The following is a 15,949-nucleotide window of genomic DNA, read 5'->3' on the forward strand; positions in this document are numbered from 1 at the left end:
AAAAAAAAAAAAAAAAAAAAAAAAAAAAAAAAAAAAAAAAAAAAAAAAAAAAAGCAAAATCATTAAGCTTGTATGTTAGATCAAGTGAGGCTATGAATGTTTTGCTCTTTCACCGGATCATTATTGTACTTATGTGCTAGGGGTCTTGTTACTATGAATGTTTTGCTCTTTCACCAGATCATTATTGTACTTATGTGCTAGGGGTCTTGTTACTTTACTAACATGCTTAACCTTTTTTTACCTAGTGATTTTGTTGTGCTTTTGCAAGAGTATGAAGATTTAGTTTTTGAGGAGATGCCTAGTTGTTTGCCACCACTTAGAGGGATTGAACATAAGATTGACTTCATTCTAGGTATGCCCGTTCCAAACTGACCAACATATAGGACGAACTCATAGGAGGCCAAAGAGATACAAAGGCAAGTGTGTGAACTCCTTGTTAAGGGTGTGTACGTGAAAGTTTGAGTCCTTGTCCAGTATCAATTATTCTTGTGCCTAAGAAAGATGGTTCTTGGCGTGTGTGTTGATTTTAGGGCTATAAACAAGATAATATAAAGTATAGGCATCTAAATCCTAGATTAGATGATATGCATAATGAGTTGCATAGAGATGTAGTGTTTTTACTCAGGCTGATTTAAAATCTAACACATACATATTGGGAATGAAAGAAAAACAACTTTTAAAACATTTTTGGATTAACTAATGCACCGAACACATTCATGAGATTAATAAACCATGTCTTAAGAGAGTACTTAAGGTAAGTTTGTGGTTGTTTATTTTAATGACACCCTTGTTTAATCTAAATCCTTAGATGATAGTGTTTTGCATGTATGCAATGTGTTGTAAATCCTTAGATGATAATGTTATGCATGTCCGCAATGTGTCGACAAGTTCGAGAACAAATGTTTGGATGTAAATATAGATGAGGAGAAAGTAAAGGCTATAAAAGAATGGCCTACACCTAAAAATGTAAGTGAGGTAAGAATTTTTTACGGTCTTTCAAGTTTTTAAGATAGGTTCATTAAGGATTTTAGTACAATTCCTTCACCCTTGAATGAACTTGGTAAGAAAAATGTCACTTTATATTGAAAAATATCCCGAACTAGATTACTTGTCTTACCTAAATAGAATGTGATGCCGGTGAAGTAAAGATAGGTATTGTATTAATACAAAATCAAAGTCATTAAATCTTGTAAACTAAACAATACCGCATTTGAAAAAAGAGAAAGAACGGGGAGGAATAACCAATCAATGAAGGATCACGATAGGATGTCTGTCTAGTTTCAGAGAAACTCAGGACAGGAGGAAATGTTAATCCATAGATAAGAAAGTAAGCAGTGCAAATAATTCAAGAAGTTTTCACAGCAGCATGCGTTCCATGAATGCAGAAGATACAAAAGCATAGAGAGTTCTTGATAGGAAGCTCACAAAAATAACAAGATGTTCCTCTTTCCAACGCCAACGCTTTGATCATGTGTTTGTGGCTCTAGTGTATATTAGCTGGCTAGCATGAGCAGATACGAGCCTAATAGAGCCTCTCGCCATTAAATCCTTTATTGCCCGACGAGCCAACGATCCATTGATCTGATGAACAGTAATGAACAACGAACAGAGAAATTTTTTTAGCAATTTACCATCTCGACAACGATCCATCCAAGTAGAACCAGCTACAGTTCGGTTTGATTACATGAATGACATGCTAACCAAACGAATACGTCTAAAAAACGGGTCATATGGAGGACATTTGGCACTTTATATTGACTAGAGATATCAGATACTTCACATCAAGGGATAGTTACAAAAGATACCCAACTCTTATGGTTTAAGAATAATTTCTTATACACATGGATTAATAACGTACACAATACAACACCTTGCTGTCATGAAATCAAACCAACAGAGATCACTTTGTAATTGTGTTACCCATATGGATATGTAGTTTAAACATGGGACTAGTGCAACATCTCAAATAAATGACACATTTGGAATATGGTATGAGAAAACAGAAGACAGAAATTATGAAAGTGTAATACAATGCAACTATAATTTCAATCATCGCTCGAATGAGTCCGATTATGTTTTTAGAAACGGATAGAAACACGATTACATGCTTACTTAAATGAAGATTTAACAAATAAAGGTTGATCTATAACATTATAGTACAAGAAGTCTTTGACTTGGATGTGATAATCATACATTGGAATTCATAAAAGCAGACCAAAAAAAAAAAAGCTCAATGTATGATCATCTGCCCCCAACTTCTTTTCCATTCCGTTTTTAGTGGATAGTGGGGATTGGTTTTGTAACCGCAGAAGCTAACAACTAGCAGATATTTTCCTCTTTGGGCTTTCCTTTTTAGGCTTCTCCTCAAAGTTTTTAAAACGTGTCTACTAGGGAGAGATTTCCACATCCTTATAAAGAATGTTTCGTTTTCCTCCCCAATCAATGTGGGATCTCAGAGTCCCCCTCCTTCGGGGCCCAGCGTCCTTGCAAGCACATCGCCTAGTGTCCACCCCCTTCGAGGAACAGCTTCCTTGCTGGCACATCACCCAATGTCTGACTTTGATACCATTTGTAACGGACCAAGCCCACCACTAACAGATATTGTCCTCTTTGGGTTTCCCCTCAAGGTTTTTGAAACACGTCTGCTAGGGAGAGGTTTCAACACCCTTATAAAGAATGTTTCGTTCTCCTCCCCAATCGATATGAGATCTCACAGGTCTTATTAAAAAAACTAATTGAAGAGAGAAGTATTGTAGGGGACACAAATTTCAAACTAACATTAAGATGCATGGTCCATATTCAACAATCAAAAGACATGCATTTACAACATGTGAAGATACAAGCTAAATGGGATTGAGCAAGCCATACCCTTAATCTGTCTGAAAGGATGGAAGGAGTAATAAGCTTGTATTTTGGAACTTCTGAAAGAAGCTTGTCATAGCTTCCCTGATCAAACAATACCATGTTGTTCACCTTCTCCTTTTGCTTTCCCTTGCTCCATTTCTGTGCAATAAACATCACAAGAAATAAAATAACAGAACCAAAAGTAAGATTTGCAAAAAAAAAAAAAAAAAAAAAAAAACATCCTAACCAGTAACAGGCCTGAAAGAAAGATGTACCTGAATACTCACTAGCCCTAATGACTATGGTCTCATTTGATAACGGTTTAAAAAATTGTGTTTATTTCCTTACCATTTCTTTACTTTGATTTCACACTTCTTGAAGAAACACTCGAATGTCAAATTCCAAGAAAAGAAAACAAGCTTTTAAAATACGATGATCTAGTTTGATAACCATTTTGATTTTTTATTTTTAGTTTTTGAAAAATGGGCTAATTTTCTTATAATTTATTTCAAAGGTTTTCATCATCATTCATGAGAAACATTTTGAATTCATAACTAAATTCCAAAACAAAAACAAGTTTATAAGAACTACTTCTTCAGCTTTCAAAACTTGACTTAGATTTTGAAAACATCTCTAAAATGTTTATACAATGGTGTTATCAAACAGGCCCTTAAGTTTTTTAGCTTTGCAAATTTTGGCTTAGATTTTGAAAAACATATTTAAAAACAAATTGTTTTATGGGTGGAAGTAGAGTTTATGAGCTTAATTTTCAAAAACCAAAAATTAAATGGTTATCAACGGGCCTAAACATTAAAAACAAAGCAGTCCTCACAAAACAAATTACCTTCTTCTTCTGCTTTCCTCCGCCAGATTTAGCAGGCTTGGAGGACGGAGGAGGAGCCTTATCCTTCTTCGGTGCCTGCCAGATGGATACCAAGTAGGAGAAAATTTACATCACTTGTGTTCATAAATCAGATAAACACTTAGAACTTCCCAACTGTTCCACACTAAGTAAAAACATTACTTGTAATTTTACCATTGGACCTTATGAATAGAAAATTGAAACAGATAAATCGTCTTAAATCATTACACAAACACACAACAATCATATCGCAAACCTAATGTGTCTATTCTGCTTTGTTTTCCAGTAAATAACAATACAATAGAACGACGAACTCCGACAATGACTTACGTCGCAAATTTTCACAAAACCAGACAAATACCCAGTGATCTAGCATAGCTTAAACTACAGAATGACAATGTAGAAAAATTGCAGCACATCGCAAGATGATTCTACACCAGCCTTACTCGATTCCGTAAGAAAAATGAAGTAATACAAGGCAAAAGAAGATAATTTGTAGGATTTTGAAGCAATAACATACCATGTTGAGGGGTCAGCCGCTGAGAATCTGGTTGGAAGACTACGCAGAACGTTGATTACAGAGGCGAAGAACTCTAGCTGGAGAGCTCAAACCAGAGGAAAATACAGGTACTTTAAAAAGTCTAGGGTTTCCAAAGGGTTAATTATTTTTTTTTTTTTAAATAATAATAATAATAATAATAAACAATTTTCACCCATAACTTTTCACTCATTTTTTAGATTTTTACCTTCCTAATTTACACTAAGTTTTTTATTTAAAAGAAATAAAAAATAATAATTTAAAAAAATAAAACCTTTTATTTTATACATTTTTATTTTTCGATATAAACTATTAATTGGTGTTAGATTGATTAGTGTTATTAAAAGTTTGAGTTAAACCATCTTATTATTAATTATTATTGGTTAATAAAATCATTTCATAGTAAACAAAATATAAAATTAATTTATATCTAAATTATAAATAATTTTTTTCAATATAAACTATTAATTGATGTTTGATTCATGTTGTAAATTATTATTTGGATAGTACATGATTATGCTGATGATGCAAGATGAAAGCCATGATTATTTGCATACATGACTCATACGTGTACTATGACATGAACGAAAGGAAGAACGAAATGATTCTTATTATATGTTATGATTTAAAGCTATGGGAATCTCATGCATTTATGTATATTATGTGCATCAAGATACTTTCTAGTTATGTTATGTTAGTACGGAGACATACCTTCGATATTAATATTCGTCATAATATCATGCAATCTTTCCCTTCCGTGGTGTACAACAATGCGTCAACGTGTTTAGCCCAATGAAGCTAGGCTTAGAGGGTATGTATATGAGCTCACCTGGTGGGTCCATGTGTGCGTGCGTGGGCCATGGTGTGGGAAAGTACCACACATCCAACGCTGTCCGAACTATGGAAAAATCCAAGGTCATGCTATGTTGTTTTAAAAGATAAGTCACATCATATATATGTGTGTTTGCATTACCTGATTCCAACAATGGGTTAGTTAATGAGTATTTCTTAAAATACTTTAAAGTCACGTGTTATTCTTACATTTCAAGTAAAGACAAGACAAGACACCCTTGTACATAGCAGATCTATTTTAGTAGAAAAACAAAGTTGTTACAGCTCAACTGATTAAAACATATAACTTCAATCAAGAACGCTCAAAACTCTCACCCGCAAGTTGAACTAAAAACATTTTAACAAAGAATTAATAATTAACTTGAATATAGTTCAACTAGTGAAAGCAATAGGTTCGAATCTCCTACCTCACTCAGGCTCAAAGTTGAACTAAAAAAACAAACAAAATAAAAACTAATTACAAACACAAAAGTAGTATGGGCGTGTTGTTGAGGATTATTGGAGGTGAGTCTCACATTGGCTAATTTAGGGAATGATCATGGGTTTACAAGTGAGGAATACTATCTCCATTAGTACGAGACCTTTTGGGGAAGCCCAAAACAAAGCCATGAGAACTTATGCTCAAAGTGGACAATATCATATCATTGTAGAGAGTCGTGTTCGTCTAACACGTATATAGTAAGACATTCAAAAGGGCAGCCCCAAAGTGTAGGTCCATAAGTAAGCTTTATTTCATACCATTTCTGTAGAATGCTTTATCGATAAATTCTATTTGGGTTCTGACCTTTTCAAATAAATACATCACCTGGTGTATGATACAATATTAAATTATGTATGCCTGTAGAAATCAATGTATGAAAAGGTAGATAAATTGTCAAGTGCCAATATAAGGACCTTGCGTGGCGAGGGGAGGGCCATATGAATATCTCCATTCCCCACAAGCTAAGCATCTATCTGCATCAGTACTGTTGCTGAGAGTACAGAACTTGCAAGCCCAAGTCTTTGTGTTCATTTTGTTCTTACGGTTCCCACAAGCTTCACAAATAAGAGCCAATGGCTGCAATTCAAGTTTACAAAGACAAAACGAGATATAAATCAACGCAAGTCCTGTTAGTTAATCCATATAGCTTCGAACTTTTAAAGTTGTGTTTACTTAGTCCATTACTTTTATGAAATTTCTAATAGATCTCTGAACTTGCTTATACTAATACCAGTTTTATCAACGGTATCAAAAAGGATTAAATCTTTTATTTGAAAACTTAGCCACTCTTGCATCAAAACGTTAGACATGCTACACGAGATTCCCTTGACCATCTATTTATCTCCCCTACTTGCTGCCCCTACGTTTGAGAGCATAAGAATCACAAATACGCATCTCCAGTAATTGTGTAAGATCCCACATTGGTTGGAGAGGAGAACGAAACATTCTTTATAAGGCTATGAAAACCTCTCCCTTGTAGATGTGTTTTAAAACCGTAAAACTAACGGTGATACGTAATGGGCCAAAGCGGAAAATATCTGCTAGTGGTTGACTTGGGTGAATTTTTCATGCTACATTTTCGATAATTTTACACTTCTTTCCCCTACTCCCATGGGGTATCCTCTTGAAAGGAAAAGAGAACTCTATGGCTAAATCATGTTCAGACTTATTTTTGGTTCTTGTTGGAACGCAATGCATGCATACTCTCTGACAAACAACAGGACCAATCGCTTTATTTAATCAACATCTCTTTTTACTAGTTCTTGTAAATTGTCTTCTCCGTTCTGTGATTATAGCTCATCTACCCTTGTTTTTCAATGGAGGTGTTTTTTGTAATTATACCCAGATAAGAACTTCTTCTGTTTCCTAAACAAAAAGGTTGTTGATTTAAACAAGATTCTGAAGGACCTCACGATTTCTTAATAATTTTGAATTTAACAAGTCTATTTCATTAACTCTCATGTATATCAATGCATGTCATCAAATGCCTAAACCTACCTGAAATAAACTGGAACAGCCCTAACAGATATAATCTTCTTTAGGATTTTCCTTTCGAGCTTCCTCTTAAGGTTTTTGAAACGCGTCGACTAGAGAGAGGTTTCAACTCCTTAGAAAGAATGTTTCGTTCTCTTCTTCAACCGATGTGAGATCTTACAGAAACCCACCACATAATCCATACCATTCACTATGTCATGTGAGCATTAAATTATCAAAGTTTATTAGATACAAAATTAAAAGTTCATTGATCAATTAAAAACTTCATACTAACCAAATAGACATAATTTTAGAAGTTCAAGAACCTAGATAAGTAATAACGAGGCTTATTCTAAAATACTCATGGATCGAACTTATAATTTAACCAATAAAGTACGGGGAAAAGGAAGCTAGAGAAACTTACCTGGTTTAGAAGGGTACATGCACTGCACTGCCAATTTTCCAGATCAGACATGGCTTCCTGAGGAGTAGGAAAGGAAGCAGCTGATGGAATTTGGGATGTAAGAGGAGTGAAAACATTTGAAGTTCTGGAGGGTCCAGTGGAGGAACTCATATTTTTGGCTCTATCTGAATTGTTCTCCAAAGACTTGGAACCACACCACAAATCATCTTTTAATCTTCTTTCTGCTGCCATGGCAGCTGCTTGTACAGGACTAAGCACTGCCTTCATTTTGCTGTCACCACCTAGGCGCTTAGGTCCTGATGGAGCACCTCGAGCTCGATTTTCAGCAGCAGTTAAGGTAGTTTGCCGGAGGGATGATAGAGGTAATTGGTGAGAGATCCCACCTAAACGTCTCCCACGTACATCGAATCCCTGCCCGGTGCCCGTGATACCTTTACACATAAGTTCTTCACATTCCTGAAGAAACAAAAAGAATGGAAGGTGATTAGCATATATCAGAGTGCCAAAAGGCAGAGCAAATTGAATAAGCAATCCAAATGACCAAATAATGGCCCATACTTAAGTCAATTCTTAAAGCTTGTCATAGTTTAGCATTGATAAAGTAACAGAGCCTTGTAATATGCATTTATAGCCATGGTTCAAGTTGCAAGGTGAACAATGTAATTAACTGACACACACGCTCCACCTTGAATCATAACAGTTCAAGCCTACCGCTAGTAGATATTGTCTGTTTCGGCCAGTTACGTATCACTGTCAACCTCACGGTTTTAAAACGCATCTACTCGGGAGAAATTTTCATACCCTTATAATGAATGTTTCGTTCTCCTCTCCAACTGATATGGGATCTCACAATCCACCCTTCTTGAAGGCCCAACGTTCTCGTTGGAACACCGCCCAAAACCTGGCTTTGAAACCATTTGTAACAGTCTAATCCCACCGCTAGTAGATATTGTCCGCTTTGGCTCGTTACGTATCGCCGTCAGCCTCATGGTTTTAAAACGCGTCTATTAAAGAGAGGTTTCCACACCCTTATAAAAAATGTTTCGTTTCCCTCTACAACCGATGTAGGATCTCCCACAAACACTAATAGAATGATTAGGATTTGTGGTTCCTCTTGCAAAAATGTAATTTCCTTGTGTTTTTCTTGAATATTTATGCATGCTATTTTTTTTTTTTTTCTCTTTCAGGCATTTCTTACGAGTTAAGACATATACGTATGTCAAATTTAACGGAAGCCAACCACAAGAGAATCAAACTACCAACTGTAAAATGAATTTGGAATGACTCGAAAAGAGACTTTTGAGTGAAAACGCTTCTTCCATAAGCACTTTTAGAAAGAGAAAAACGCTCTTCACCCTCCCAAGAGCCATTTCCAACTCACCCTTAATCCGTTCATATGAGAAAAGTTCTTTCCTGCCATTTTGAACTAAAATGCTAAATGTGGTATAGCTATTCCAATTGAAGAAACTATTTGAAACAATTCATACCATTTGGGCCATTTACCAACCAAGCAAGCAAAAACTTAATAGCTTTCAACAAACTGCAGGCAGAAAAAGAAAAAATCACCTTTCTGAGTTCATCTAAAAGGTTGTAGAAATCAGCATTATGGGGACCATGTACAATATGGCAAAGCTCATGGAGCATTGTGTCAAGAATCTGCTCATAAGGGAAGAAATCCCACTCACTATTAGGCCTCCGAATTCTAAGTTTTATCTCCTGACCTCCTCCTATGTTCACTCCCATGAGTCCCGGATTGTCAGGACTGCAATCCAAATTCAATATTATAAAACACGAAGAACTAAAATCTCAATTAATTGCATATTATAAGAGAATCAAGTGAGTACTAGAACTCAGAAAGAGTTTCCACTTTCCATCTGCGTTTGCGCATGATAGGTTGCACCTGTTTAGCTATTTTTTCAAGCACTTTCCGAGCATCATCTTCCCCAATCTTCTTCAAAGGTTTAATTTCCCAAACCTTGTTGAGATCGTTAAGATCCATAAGCGATAAGAGCTGCAAAGCAATGAAACAGCAAGTTCAAGCAGCTAGGTACACTGTTATCCTGCAATTTTAGGGAAACCAGAGGATAAATCGCACTGAATCTAAACACAAAAAACAAAAAACCCAGCTCTAATTCGATTACGAATTATCAAGTTTAAAATATTCACAGCTCTAATCGGACACAAAAGAATTAAACTCGAAATCAAGAAAGTTCCAGAGATGATGAGAAGCAATTCAATTTGAACGATCATGAATGGGAGGACTAAGTGACTAATCTCGAATCTAAAATTTCAAATGTCCAACAGTTTTGAGAGAGAGTCACCTTGTCGTCGAAGAAAGATGATTGAAATCCACTGCAATTGGGCGTTGAAAAATGCATAGAAAAAGAAGATAATTTAACATTGACGAAGACGAAGAATCACGTTTAAACTAAAAATAGGAAAACTATTAATTTTTTTTAGGTGTTAGAAAAAATTATAATTTCAATTTATAAAATATTATTAAATATATCGCCATATTTTACATTTTTTAATAGAAATCATATTAAAAAAATTAAAATTATCTATTAAAAAGTTGGTTAGAAATGAATATAACCGAAAATTTACTGTTTTAGCCATCAATCTCATAGTTTTAAAACACTGCTTAATAGAGAGAGGTTTCCACACTTTAATGTTTTGTTTCCCTCCAATCAAGGTAGGATCTCACCGTCCACTTCCCTTGGGAGCTAACGTTCTCGCCGATACACTGTTTGGTGTTTGTTTTGATACCATTTAAGCTCAAGTCAATCATTAGCAAATATTGTTCGTTTTGGCCCGTTACACATCACCGTCAACCTCACAGTTTTAAAATACGTCAATTAAGACGAGGTTTTATGATATGAACCAAAAGACATCAATCATACAATATACTTCAATGAAGATGTGAAGAAAAAGTTGTCAAAATTATCAAAAGATGTTTCAACTGCACTTCCCTAGGCTTTTTTAAGGTTGTCAAAGGTTGTCAAAAGGTTGTTGAGGATTATTGGAGGTGAGTCTCACATTGGCTAATTTAAGAAAAGGGAAGTGCGGTTGGCCCTTAATTGAGTTTCGACTCCTTTTTCTTTTGGAGTCATAGTCATTTTTTTGTATGTCTTCGAGGAGGCTCGACTCCTTTTCTTTTGGAGTCCTTTGTTTGACATTTGAGAATTTATCAATATCATACCATTGTGGAGAGTCGTGTTCGTCTAACATGGTATCAGAGCAACGGGCAGAGCCCGCGTCGACTTTTTATCTAATAAATGCATCCCTTTCAGAAGTCGGAGTTTGTTGCACGTATTAGCTCTAGAATTACTACGGTTATCCGAGTAGCAAATACCATCAAACAAACTATAACTGATTTAATGAGTCATTCGCAGTTTCATAGTCTAAATTAGTTCATACTTACACATGCATGACTTAATCTTTGAGACAAGCATACGACTATTGACAGGATCAACAGGTACGAACCCTAAATTAACCGATGTGGGACTTTCATCATCCAACAGAAATGACTTTTCGAGAGAGGGAGGAATAGAGAGAATGAAAATTACAGATTTTAAATGAATTTTTTTGACGTTAACACAAAACAGTCGGGAAAAGCCACTTTTCCTAATGCCTTTAAGTTAACGATGGGAAAAATCGTCGTTCCTAATAGAATGCATAGTGTTGAGAATGAGAACTTCTTTCGATGATAAAAACAAACTATCAAGAAAAGTGACTTCTCGAGTGCTTTTAAGTTAGTTGGATAGCACAAGTTATGCATTGAAGATTTATGAAGGGTGCTATGTGACACAATCGCACTCTTAAAGGCAGCGGACTAGCGATTGTGCGGCACTCACTTTCCAACGACAAGTGAGCTAAGCCAATTCGTACTTGCGTCGCCTACGGCCAAGCGACGTATGATCGAGCCTCTAGCCTCGGTTTTAAAAGAAGGTTTTGGAAAACGAGGGTAGAGAGAGATTTTAGAAAGAGAGATTTTTGAAAGAGACGTTATATAAGCAAGCAAGAGAGAGATAACAACGGCTTAGCATATATAACCTTGGGTAGGGAGAAGTTGACAACTAGTCATATCCCCCTATAGTACATTTTGAGACATTTCATGTCTGGCAGGCCTAGACATGATATTTTTGAGGCGTCATACGCCCTAGAACTATAGAAGTAAAAACACTAGAATGAAAAGACATGACAAGGGTTTGGCTTGCCATAGGCATGCGGCCATGGGCAACACGCCCTGGACGAGCATGACCGTGACATCCTCCCCCACTTAATTGGTTGACGACCCCGTCAACCGACTACTTTCAAACCTGGCGATGTGGGTGGCTGCAGATTTCAGGTCTTCGGCGCGTTCCCAGCTGGTTTCCTCTGTAGGGAGATTCTTCCATTTGACAAGGAATTCACGAATCGTCCGTACAGGTCGTCCTATCTTCCTAACCCTGTCGGCGAGGATCTCCTCTACTTCTTTTGTTTCTTTTTGCCTCAGATCGATGCTCGGTCTTGTGGTTGCATTTCGTTGGTCGTCTTCTGGGTCAGGGTGGTATGGCTTCAAGTTGCTCACATGAATTACTGGGTGGATTTTCATCCATGTGGGGAGTGCAACTCGGTAGGAGGTAGTCCCGATCTTTTTAAGGACTTCAACCGGGCCTTCATACTTGCGAACTAGTCTCTGGTCCTTTCGGTTGCGAAATCTGATCTGTTCTGGTTTCAGCTTGATGAGGACTTGATCTCCTGCTCGGAATTGAAGGGGGCGACGCTTCTTGTCTGCCCACTTTTTCATATGCTTGGAAGCCTTTTCTAAATATGCCCGGGCTATATCTGTTGTCTGCTTCCATTCTCTTGTGAAGTTGTGAGCTTGAGGGTTTTTCCCTGCATAAGGATGATCGATAATGTGGGGTAAGGCCGGTTGTCTTCCACTTACAATTTCAAAGGGACTCTTTCCCGTAGACGAGCTGGTTTGACAATTGAAGCAAAATTGGGCGACATCTAACAGTTGTATCCAGTTCTTCTGGCGAGCGTCGACGAAGTGACGTAAGTATTCTTCGAGCAAGCAATTGAACCGTTCTGTCTGACCATCGGTTTGAGGGTGGTAACTCGAGGAGATGTTTAAGGTTGTTCCCAAGAAGGCGAATAACTCGGTCCAGAATGTCCCAATGAATCTGCCATCCCGATCACTGATGATGCTCGACGGAATACCCCATAACTTTACAATGTGTTTGAAAAATAGTTGAGCTGTGAGTTCGGCCGAGCATAATTTGGGAGTGGGGATGAACGTTGCATATTTTGAGAATCGGTCTACGATCACCAAGATAGCATCATAGTCCCCGACTTTTGGGAGGTGTGTTATGAAGTCCAGAGATACACTTTCCCAGGGTCGTGTCGGCACAGGTAGAGGTTCCAAGAGTCCTGAGACTTTGGCTTTCTCGACTTTGTCCTGTTGACAGATGAGGCACGTCTTGGTGTATTGCATGATGTCGTCTCGCATGTTTGGCCAGAAGTACCCTTTCTTTATTAGAGCGTATGTTCTTTGCCACCCGGGGTGTCCGGCCCATAAGGTATCATGACATTCCTGAATGAGCTTCTTCCTCAGTTCTCCCGTTCTTGGGACATACAACCTGTTTCCTTTTGTCATCAGAAGGTCTCCCTCAACCCAAAACTGTCGTGTTTTCCCAGCTTTAGCTAGTTCGACGACGGCTTTGGCCGATGGGTCTTTATGTAAATGTTCCTTGATGATGTCGCGCATCGATCCATCGATCTTACTTGAGTGAATATGGGCTAACATGCACAGGGCCGCATGTTCGCCCTTCCGACTCAGTGCATCGGCTGCTTGATTACTCTTCCCTGCTTTGTGTTCGAACTTGAAGTCGAATTCAGCCAACGACTCCTGCCACCGGGCTTGTTTTGCCGTCAATTTTGGTTGATCAAAGAAGTGGCAAATGGCGCTGTTATCCGTCTTCACTACGAACTGTGATCCCAAGAGATATTGTCTCCAGACTCGAAGGCAATGGACTACTGCCAGCATTTCTTTTTCGGAGACAGTGTATCTACGTTCGGCGTCATTGAGTTTTCGACTTTCGAAAGCGATGGGGTGGCCTTCTTGAATAAGGACCCCACCTAGGGCAAAGTCGGAAGCGTCTGTTTCTATTTCAAATGGCTTTGTAACATCTACCAATCCGAGGACAGGACCCCTCGTCATGGTTGTTTTCAGATCTTCAAAGGCCATTTGACAATCATCTGACCACGACCAAGTGTGGTCTTTCTTCAACAGCTCTGTCAATGGGGCGGCTCGTCGTGAAAACCCTTCGACGAACCGCCTATAGTAGTTGGCTAATCCTAAGAAGGACCGCAAATCGGATACGGAAGTAGGAACCTTCCATTCTTGGATAGCTTTTATCTTATCGCTATCCATACTAATCTGTCCACATCTGACGACATGTCCAAGGAAGTTGATGCATGTTTGTGCGAATGCACATTTCTCTTTCTTGACATACAGTTGGTTTTGTCGCAGCTTGTCGAACACCAGCTTCAAGTGCACTTTGTGTTCCTCTAGGGTTGTGCTGTAAACCACTATGTCGTCGAGGTATACTATGACAAACTGATCCAAGTATTCGTAGAAAACTTGGTTCATCAACGTGCAGAAAGTAGCTGGAGCGTTTGTCAAGCCAAAGGGCATTACTAGGAATTCGAAGGCCCCATATCTTGTTACGCACGTCGTCTTGGGCTCGTCCCCTTCGGCAATACGTACTTGGTAATACCCTGATCGTAAGTCCAACTTCGTGAAGTACTTGGCCCCGTGAAGTTGGTCGAACAAGTCGGATATTATCGGCAGTGGATATTTGTTGCGTACCGTCACCTTGTTTAAGGCTCTATAGTCTATACACAGACGCAACGTCCCATCCTTCTTCTTCTGGAACAGTACGGGGGCTCCATAGGGTGCCTTTGCCGGGCGGATGAATCCCGCCTTCAGCAACTCATCCAGTTGTTTCCTTAATTCGGCTAGCTCGGGCGGAGCCATCCGGTATGCGTTCTTCGCTGGCGGTTTAACTCCGGGGATGAGTTCGATTTCGTGATCAATGCCTCGACGAGGTGGTAATGTTTGGGGTAAGCTCTCTGGCATTATGTCAGCATAGTCGTTTAGTACCTCATTGATTTCATTTGGGACAGTTTCTTCGGTGGTTGTTACTTCCATCAATGGTATGGCCATAAATGTAGGTTCCTCTCGTGCGAGTCCCTTTTTCAATTGTATGGCCGAGATCATTCGAAGATTACCTGGTTGCTTGATGCTTGCAGGTATTACTGTGGGGTTGCGGTCAGTGATCACTAAGCACTTTGCCAGCGGCATTGGGATAACTTTGTGTTCTAGGAGGAACTCCATCCCAAGTACCACGTCAAAGTCGTCCATGCGAACTACGACAAGATCTAGCTCTCCTGTCCAATCCCCTATTTTAAAGGGGACTCTTTTGGAAACTCCCACAATAGGCAAGGCCTCAGAGTTGACAACTTTCATTTTTCCCGGGTCCCTTCCTATAGTGAGTCCTAATCTTCGGGCTTCTTGATCAGCGATAAAGTTGTGGGTCGCTCCTGAATCTATCAGAGTGCTCCTATTCGGTTGGAAATTTATTGTCGCATTTACGAACATGAGTCCTTTCTCTACTATCTCCTTCGGTTCGACCTTCCGTTGAAGAGCTGACAAGAATTTAAGTGCGCCCATTCGGGGATTGTCTTGATCTTCCTTCTTGTCAAGCATAGTCTCAACCTTTGCGTCATTGCTCTCTTGAATGGACACTTGGAGCGCAGTGAGAGAGGCCCGATGAGGACAGTAAGATACCTTGTGGGGACCTTTACAGAGCATGCATTGTAACGGCGTCGTCGGGTGGTTCCTTTGATGGTAAGGTCCTCGAGATGTCCCTGCTTGGTTATTCTGTGGAGGTCTATCCGTCCATCCGCTTGGTCTGTCGTTACCTCCGTTCGGCCTGTTGGGGCTTCCATTTCGATGACTTGGTGGTTTGTATGGCTTGCCACCAGTGTTTGGGGCTGGTGTTATTCTCCTTTGGGATCCCGCTTCGTTCCCATAGTCTAGGAGTCTCTCGGCACAGGCCATTGCGGCGGCTAGGGTTTGGACCTTGTTCTCGTGTAGCTTTGTCTTGGCCCACGGTTGCAACCCATTTATAAAGAAGAACACCTTGTCCTTCTCTGATGTGCCCCTGATATCGAGCATCAGGGTTGAGAACTGTCTGACATAATCTCGTATGCTTCTAGTGTGTTTCAGGGCTACTAGCTTTTCCATTGCTAAATGTCCTGCGTTTTCGGGGAGGAACTGGTCCCTCAACTCTTTCTTAAGGTCCTCCCACGAGTCAATGGTGCACAATCCATCCTCGATGTCTTGCACCTTCGTACGCCACCACAGTTTGGCGTCGTCTGTGAGATACATCGAAGCTACGGTCACCTTCTTGTCGTCAGTACAAG

The 15,949-nt window shown here is 39.0% G+C and overlaps 2 protein-coding genes across 3 annotated transcripts; both read right to left on the reverse strand.

Moving 5' to 3' along the window:
• Positions 1 to 1,238: 1,238 nt before the first annotated feature.
• On the reverse strand, positions 1,239 to 4,363 carry LOC111467295 (40S ribosomal protein S25). The gene is made up of 4 exons (XM_023112161.1): positions 4,227 to 4,363; positions 3,689 to 3,763; positions 2,869 to 3,003; positions 1,239 to 1,581 (listed from the first exon to the last, which is right to left on the reverse strand). Exons 1-4 carry the CDS (start codon positions 4,227 to 4,229, stop codon positions 1,468 to 1,470), a joined length of 327 nt encoding a protein of 108 aa, XP_022967929.1. The 5' UTR covers positions 4,230 to 4,363; the 3' UTR covers positions 1,239 to 1,467.
• A 1,442-nt stretch (positions 4,364 to 5,805) lies between these two features.
• On the reverse strand, positions 5,806 to 9,883 carry LOC111467224 (DNA-dependent metalloprotease WSS1-like). 2 transcript variants are annotated; one of them, XM_023112054.1, is made up of 5 exons: positions 9,796 to 9,883; positions 9,319 to 9,534; positions 9,041 to 9,236; positions 7,475 to 7,930; positions 5,806 to 6,153 (listed from the first exon to the last, which is right to left on the reverse strand). In XM_023112054.1, exons 2-5 carry the CDS (start codon positions 9,471 to 9,473, stop codon positions 5,971 to 5,973), a joined length of 990 nt encoding a protein of 329 aa, XP_022967822.1. In that variant the 5' UTR covers positions 9,474 to 9,534; positions 9,796 to 9,883; the 3' UTR covers positions 5,806 to 5,970. The 2 variants fall into 2 exon arrangements, with proteins under 2 accessions (XP_022967822.1, XP_022967821.1); XM_023112053.1 differs by having other exon boundaries at positions 9,319 to 9,485; positions 9,796 to 9,867.
• Between the last annotated feature and the right edge of the window lie 6,066 nt (positions 9,884 to 15,949).

This window comes from Cucurbita maxima, unplaced genomic scaffold (genome assembly GCF_002738345.1).
Source record: "Cucurbita maxima cultivar Rimu unplaced genomic scaffold, Cmax_1.0 Cma_Scf00033, whole genome shotgun sequence".
In the NCBI taxonomy this organism is placed as follows: domain Eukaryota; kingdom Viridiplantae; phylum Streptophyta; class Magnoliopsida; order Cucurbitales; family Cucurbitaceae; genus Cucurbita; species Cucurbita maxima.